Source organism: Scylla paramamosain, chromosome 26 (assembly GCF_035594125.1).
Source record: "Scylla paramamosain isolate STU-SP2022 chromosome 26, ASM3559412v1, whole genome shotgun sequence".
In the NCBI taxonomy this organism is placed as follows: domain Eukaryota; kingdom Metazoa; phylum Arthropoda; class Malacostraca; order Decapoda; family Portunidae; genus Scylla; species Scylla paramamosain.
Window position 1 is genome coordinate 20,539,100 of NC_087176.1, and position 7,491 is coordinate 20,546,590.

Genomic DNA, 7,491 nt, shown 5'->3' on the forward strand with positions numbered 1-7,491 from the left:
AGACAGCCTGAAGCAAGGGCAGCAACACAGAGCCAGGCAGCCTGAAGGAAGGCCAGTAACACAGAGGCAGGCAGCCTGAGCCATGGTGAGTGTTGTTCTCAGCAGTACTGGAATTATATATATATATATATATATATATATATATATATATATATATATATATATATATATATATATATATATATATATATATATATATATATATATATATATATATATTAAATGAGTGGTTGTGAATGAGGGGGAAAACATGAAGGTGAGGGGTTAATGGTGGAGGAAAGATTGACAGCAGCAGCAGCAGCAGCAGCAGCAGCAGCATGAGGTGTTTGGTGTGGGGAGCGTGCCGGGCTGTGTGCAGTGTATCCCTCACGCCGCCTCTTTGTTGCAGGACGACAACGTGGAGGACTGTCCAGTGTGCCTCACCACCTTTGACGACACCCTCAGGCGGCCACGCACTCTGCCCTGTGGCCATACAGTGTGCTCGCCGTGCATTGACGGACTGAAGCAGCAGGGTGCCGTCACGTGCCCCACCTGCCGGGCGAGTCACGCCGTGCCCGAGGCGGGCCAGTTCCCCATCTCCTATATTACGGAGGGCCTTATCAGGAGACTGAGAAGACTGGCCTCTCTGCCAGCCGAGCCAGGGAAGCAGGCAACACTTCATCAGTCACTTGTTGAGTTACACAGTGGTACACAGTATTAAACTAATTACAAACACTTACTTCAAACCACCATTATCAACACTCCTGCCTAACTTATTTACCACAGGCCAGGCCTTCACCACACGTCCCTCCGTTTGCACGGTGCCACACACACACACACACACACACACACACACACACACACACTGCCGTGCTGTGTTTCAGGTGGCAGAGGCATCGCGCGCAGCCCTGCAGGCCGCCACCGCTGCCGCCGCTGCCACACAGGCAGCCCTGGAGGCAGCGGGCACTGCTGCTGCAGCCTCGGGGGACTCCAGCCTCCCAGCAGCCTGGCCCGAGGCCTCCTCCATCGCGGATAGGCTGAAGGCTCTGCTGGCGCCGCCCCTGACGGTGAGTGTGTCAAGTCACGAGTGTCACTGTTGCCTGTCAGCGCTGCTCTTGGTGCGCGGCTCACGGCTCTCTCTCTCTCTCTCTCTCTCTCTCTCTCTCTCTCTCTCTCTCTCCTGCCAGTGTGGGGTGGTGTGCTAAGGTGGGTTTGAAGGGGCTGTTTTTCCAGCCGGCTGGTCAGTCGAAAGCCTTCACATTTTTTTTTTTTATGTAAGAAGGATACTGGCCAAGGGCAACAAAAATCTAAAAAAAAAAAAAAAAATGCCCACTAAAATGCCAGTCCCATAAAAGGGTCAAAGCAGTGGTCAAAAATTGATGGATAAGTAAGTGTCTTGAAACCTCCCTCTTGAAGGAATTCAAGTCATAGGAAGGTGGAAATACAGAAGCAGGCAGGGAGTTCCAGAGTTCACCAGAGAAAGGGATGAATGACTGAGAATACTGGTTAACTCTTGCGTTAGAGAGGTGGACAGAATAGGGGTGAGAGAAAGAAGAAAGTCTTGTGCAGCGAGGCCGCGGAAGGAGGGGAGGCATGCAGTTAGCAAGATCAGAAGAGCAGTTAGCATGAAAATAGCGGTAGAAGACAGCTAGATATGCAACATTGCGGCGGTGAGAGAGAGGCTGAAGACAGTCAGTTAGAGGAGAGGAGTTGATGAGACGAAAAGCTTTTGATTCCACCCTGTCTAGAAGAGCAGTATGAGTGGAACCCCCCCAGACATGTGAAGCATACTCCATACATGGACGGATAAGGCCCTTGTACAGAGTTAGCAGCTGGGAGGCTGAGAAAAACTGGCGGAGACGTCTCAGAACACCTAACTTCATAGAAGCTGTTTTAGCTAGAGATGAGATGTGAAGTTTCCAGTTCAGATTATAAGTAAAGGACAGACCGAGGATGTTCAGTGTAGAAGAGGGGGACAGTTGAGTGTCATTGAAGAAGAGGGGATAGTTGTCTGGAAGGTTGTGTCGAGTTGATAGATGGAGGAATTGAGTTTTTGAGACACTGAACAATACCAAGTTTGCTCTGCCCCAATCAGAAATTTTAAAAAGATCAGAAGTCAAGCGTTCTGTGGCTTCCCTGCGTGAAATGTTTACCTCCTGAAGGGTTGGACGTCTATGAAAAGACGTGGAAAAGTGCAGGGTGGTATCATCAGTGTAGGAGTGGATAGGACAAGAAGTTTGGTTTAGAAGATCATTAATGAATAATAAAAAGAGACTGAATGACAGGACAGAACCCTAAGGAACACCACTGTTAATAGATTTAGGAGAAGAACAGTGACCGTCTACCACAGCAGCAATAGAACGGTCAGAAAGGAAACTTGAGATGAAGTTACAGAGAGAAGGATAAAAACCGTAGGAGGGTAGTTTGGAAATCAAAACTTTGTGCCAGACTCTATCAAAAGCTTTTGATATGTCCAAGGCAACAGCAAAAGTTTTACCAAAATCTCTAAAAGAGGATGACCAAGACTCAGTAAGGAAAGCCAGAAGATCACCAGTAGAGCGGCCTTGACGGAACCCATACTGGCGATCACATAGAAGGTTGTGAAGTGATAGATGTTTAAGAATCTTCCTGTTGAGGATAAATTGAAAAACTTTAGATAGGCAGGAAATTAAAGCAATAGGACGGTAGTTTAAGGAATTAGAACGGTCACCCTTTTTAGGAACAGGTTGAATGTAGGCAAACTTCCAGCAAGAAGGAAAGGTAGATGTTGACAGACAGAGCTGAAAGAGTTTGACTAGGCAAGGTGCAAGCACGGAGGCACAGTTTCGGAGAACAATAGGAGGGATCCCATCAGGACCATAAGCCTTCCGAGGGTTTAGGCCAGCGAGGGCATGGAAAACATCATTGCGAAGAATTTTAATAAGTGGCATGAAGTAGTCAGAGGGTGGAGGAGAGGGAGGAACAAGCCCAGAATCGTCCAAGGTAGAGTTTTTAGCAAAGGTTTGAGCGAAGAGTTCAGCTTTAGAAATAGATGTGATAGTAGTGGTGCCATCTGGTTGAAATAGAGGAGGGAAAGAAGAAGAAGCAAAGTTATTGGAGATATTTTTGGCTAGATGCCAGAAATCACGAGGGGAGTTAGATCTTGAAAGGTTTTGACATTTTCTGTTAATGAAGGAGTTTTTGGCTAGTTGGAGAACAGACTTGGCATGGTTCCGAGCAGAAATATAAAGTGCATGAGATTCTGGTGATGGAAGGCTTAAGTACCTTTTGTGGGCCACCTCTCTATCATGTATAGCACGAGAACAAGCTGTGTTAAACCAAGGTTTAGAAGGTTTAGGACGAGAAAAAGAGTGAGGAATGTACGCCTCCATGCCAGACACTATCACCTCTGTTATGCGCTCAGCACACAAAGACGGGTCTCTGACACGGAAGCAGTAGTCATTCCAAGGAAAATCAGCAAAATACCGCCTCAGGTCCCCCCAACTAGCCTGGTGTATATAGCCTGGCAGGTTGTGGTGCTGTGGTGCTGTGTTACACACGTGCTGGGGCGCTGGCTGCCTCAGTGCCTGGTGTATATAGCCTGGCAGGCTGTGGTGCTGTGGTGCTGTGGTGTTGTGGTACACACGTGCTGGGGTGCTGGCTGCCTCAGTGCCTGGTGTATATAGCTTGGCAGGCTGTGGTGCTGTGGTGCTGTGGTAGACTCGTGCTGGGGCGCTGGCTGCCTCAGTGCCTGGTGTATATAGCCTGGCAGGCTGTGGTGCTGTGGTGCTGTGGTGCTGTGTTACACACGTGCTGGGGCGCTGGCTGCCTCAGTGCCTGGTGTATATAGCCTGGCAGGCTGTGGTGCTGTGGTGCTGTGGTGCTGTGGTACACACGTGCTGGGGTGCTGGCTGCCTCAGTGCCTGGTGTATATAGCCTGGCAGGCTGTGGTGCTGTGGTGCGGTGCTGTGGTGCTGAGGTACACACGTGCTGGGGCGCTGGCTGCCTCAGTGCCTGGTGTATATAGCCTGGCAGGCTGTGGTGCTGTGGTGCTGTGGTACACACGTGCTGGGGCGCTGGCTGCCTCAGTGCCTGGTGTATATAGCCTGGCAGGCTGTGGTGCTGTGGTGCTGTGGTACACACGTGCTGGGGCGCTGGCTGCCTCAGTGCCTGGTGTATATAGCCTGGCAGGCTGTGGTGCTGTGGTGCTGTGGTACACACGTGCTGGGGCGCTGGCTGCCTCAGTGCCTGGTGTATATAGCCTGGCAGGCTGTGGTGCTGTGGTGCTGTGGTACACACGTGCTGGGGCGCTGGCTGCCTCAGTGCCTGGTGTATATAGCCTGGCAGGCTGTGGTGCTGTGGTGCTGTGGTACACACGTGCTGGGGCGCTGGCTGCCTCAGTGCCTGGTGTATATAGCCTGGCAGGCTGTGGTGCTGTGGTGCTGTGGTACACACGTGCTGGGGCGCTGGCTGCCTCAGTGCCTGGTGTATATAGCCTGGCAGGCTGTGGTGCTGTGGTGCTGTGGTAGACTCGTGCTGGGGCGCTGGCTGCCTCAGTGCCTGGTGTATATAGCCTGGCAGGCTGTGGTGCTGTGGTGCTGTGGTGCTGTAGTACACACGTGCTGGGGCGCTGGCTGCCTCAGTGCCTGGTGTATATAGCCTGGCAGGCTGTGGTGCTGTGGTGCTGTGGTACACACGTGCTGGGGCGCTGGCTGCCTCAGTGCCTGGTGTATATAGCCTGGCAGGTTGTGGTGCTGTGGTGCTGTGGTGCTGTGGTACACACGTGCTGGGGCGCTGGCTGCCTCAGTGCCTGGTGTATATAGCCTGGCAGGCTGTGGTGCTGTGGTGCTGTGGTGCTGTAGTACACACGTGCTGGGGCGCTGGCTGCCTCAGTGCCTGGTGTATATAGCCTGGCAGGCTGTGGTGCTGTGGTGCTGTGGTACACACGTGCTGGGGCGCTGGCTGCCTCAGTGCCTGGTGTATATAGCCTGGCAGGCTGTGGTGCTGTGGTGCTGTGGTAGACTCGTGCTGGGGCGGTGGCTGCCTCAGTGCCTGGTGTATATAGCCTGGCAGGCTGTGGTGCTGTGGTGCTGTGGTGCTGTGGTAGACTCGTGCTGGGGCGCTGGCTGCCTCAGTGCCTGGTGTATATAGCCTGGCAGGCTGTGGTGCTGTGGTGCTGTGGTAGACTCGTGCTGGGGCGCTGGCTGCCTCAGTGCCTGGTGTATATAGCCTGGCAGGCTGTGGTGCTGTGGTGCTGTGGTGCTGTAGTACACACGTGCTGGGGCGCTGGTTGCCTCAGTGCCTGGTGTATATAGCCTGGCAGGCTGTGGTGCTGTGGTGCTGTGGTGCTGTGGTAGAATCGTGCTGGGGCGGTGGCTGCCTCAGTGCCTGGTGTATATAGCCTGGCAGGCTGTGGTGCTGTGGTGCTGTGGTGCTGTAGTACACACGTGCTGGGGCGCTGGCTGCCTCAGTGCCTGGTGTATATAGCCTGGCAGGCTGTGGTGCTGTGGTGCTGTGGTGCTGTGGTACACACGTGCTGGGGCACTGGCTGCCTCAGTGCCTGGTGTATATAGCCTGGCAGGCTGTGGTGCTGTGGTGCTGTGGTACACACGTGCTGGGGCGCTGGCTGCCTCAGTGCCTGGTGTATATAGCCTGGCAGGCTGTGGTGCTGTGGTGCTGTGGTAGACTCGTGCTGGGGCGGTGGCTGCCTCAGTGCCTGGTGTATATAGCCTGGCAGGCTGTGGTGCTGTGGTGCTGTGGTGCTGTGGTAGACTCGTGCTGGGGCGCTGGCTGCCTCAGTGCCTGGTGTATATAGCCTGGCAGGCTGTGGTGCTGTGGTGCTGTGGTAGACTCGTGCTGGGGCGCTGGCTGCCTCAGTGCCTGGTGTATATAGCCTGGCAGGCTGTGGTGCTGTGGTGCTGTGGTGCTGTAGTACACACGTGCTGGGGCGCTGGCTGCCTCAGTGCCTGGTGTATATAGCCTGGCAGGCTGTGGTGCTGTGGTGCTGTGGTAGACTCGTGCTGGGGCGCTGGCTGCCTCATTGCCTGGTGTATATAGCCTGGTAGGCTGTGGTGCTGTGGTGCTGTGGTAGACTCGTGCTGGGGCGCTGGCTGTCTCACTGACCACATAAACAAACATAAAGTTCCTCATCTGTTTTCCACAATTTTCATAAATGAATGTAAATATTTTATTTATTTATTGTACATAATGGCAGACAGTCAATGGTTATTACTAAAACACTTGCCAACAACTTTCCTCCTATTTTCAATTTTATATTGAGAGTTGCTCTTATTTGACCCGGGAAAAATGGTGGCAAGGCGGCCCACACACCGGCTTCCCGGCTGCTCCGGCAATTCAGCAAATCGCGGCTGCATTTCGCTCCCGGCTGCACGATCCCGGCTAAAAGCAGCCGTGAATTGCCTCATGTAAAACCCCCTTTACACTGAGCAGGCTGATCAAGGCCTAAAGGTTTGCTGCTGCTGCTGCTGCTGCTGCTGCTGCTGCCTTTTGAAATGTACATCTTGTATCCCTTCTCCAAACTGCCAGCCTGACTTACTGCCTCCTCCTTCCTGCAGGCCGAGGACCTGCACAGCCTAACGCAGCGTGCCAGGGGCCTGGTGGAGGCTGGCCGTCTCTTCGCCGTCCACGCCGTGGAGGGACAGACTCGGCACGCAAGGATCATCCTTGAAGACGGCGGCCTTTACCTCCACTCCCTGCAGACCCAGGCCCTGCCGAACCTCACCGCCACCCTGCAGGTGGGTCAGGGCGTCGCGCCCCGCCCTGGTGCCACCACCGCGTGGCTGGAGCGAAGGGGACTGCCCGTCACAACACTCACGCACCCGTTCTCACCCTTACCCTCCCTCACCTTGTCCACCACACCCTGCCCCTCCGCCAGCCACTGTCCCTCCCTCCCTCCCTCCCTGCAGGCCCACACTCCCTGCCCTGCCCCTCCGCCAGGCACTGTCCCTCCCTCCCTCCCTCCCTCCCTGCAGGCCCACACTCCCTGCCCTGCCCCTCTGCCAGGCACTGTCCCTCCCTCCCTCCCGCCCTCCCTGCCTGCAGGCCCACACTGCCCGCCCTGTCCCTCCGCCAGGCACTGTCCCTCCCTCCCTCCCTCCCTCCCTGCACTGCCCCTCTGCCAGGCACTGTCCCTCCCTCCCTGCCTGCAGGCCCACACTGCCCGCCCTGACCCTCCGCCAGGCACTGTCCCTCCCTCCCTCCCTCCCTGCAGTCCCATACCCTCCCCACACTCCCTGCCTTTCCCCTCCGCCAGGCACCGTCCCCCCCCATCCCTCCCTCCCTGCAGGCCCACACCCTCTCCACACTCCCCAGCCTGCCCCTCCGCCAGGCACTGTCCCTCCCTCCCTCCCTCCCTCCCTCCCTCCCTGCAGGCCCAAACCCTCCCCACACTTCCCGCCCTGCTCCTCCACCAGACAGTGTCCTTCCCTCCCTCCCTCCCTGCAGGCCCTCACCCTCCCCACACTCCCCGCCCTGCCCCTCCGCCAGCCACTGTCCCTCCCTCTCTCCCACCCT

General features: G+C 55.4%; 1 protein-coding gene across 1 annotated transcript in view; it reads left to right on the forward strand.

Moving 5' to 3' along the window:
• Nucleotides 1–250: 250 nt before the first annotated feature.
• LOC135113865 (nascent polypeptide-associated complex subunit alpha, muscle-specific form-like) overlaps nucleotides 251–7,491 on the forward strand; it is an 8,660-nt gene continuing 1,419 nt past the window's right edge. The window contains exons 1-4 of the mRNA XM_064029487.1: nucleotides 251–256; nucleotides 389–512; nucleotides 613–1,046; nucleotides 6,534–7,491. The exon at nucleotides 6,534–7,491 is cut by the window's right edge and continues 321 nt beyond it. Of these exons, the coding sequence (XP_063885557.1) occupies nucleotides 251–256; nucleotides 389–512; nucleotides 613–1,046; nucleotides 6,534–7,491 (1,522 nt within the window). The remainder of the gene's footprint in view (nucleotides 257–388; nucleotides 513–612; nucleotides 1,047–6,533) is intronic.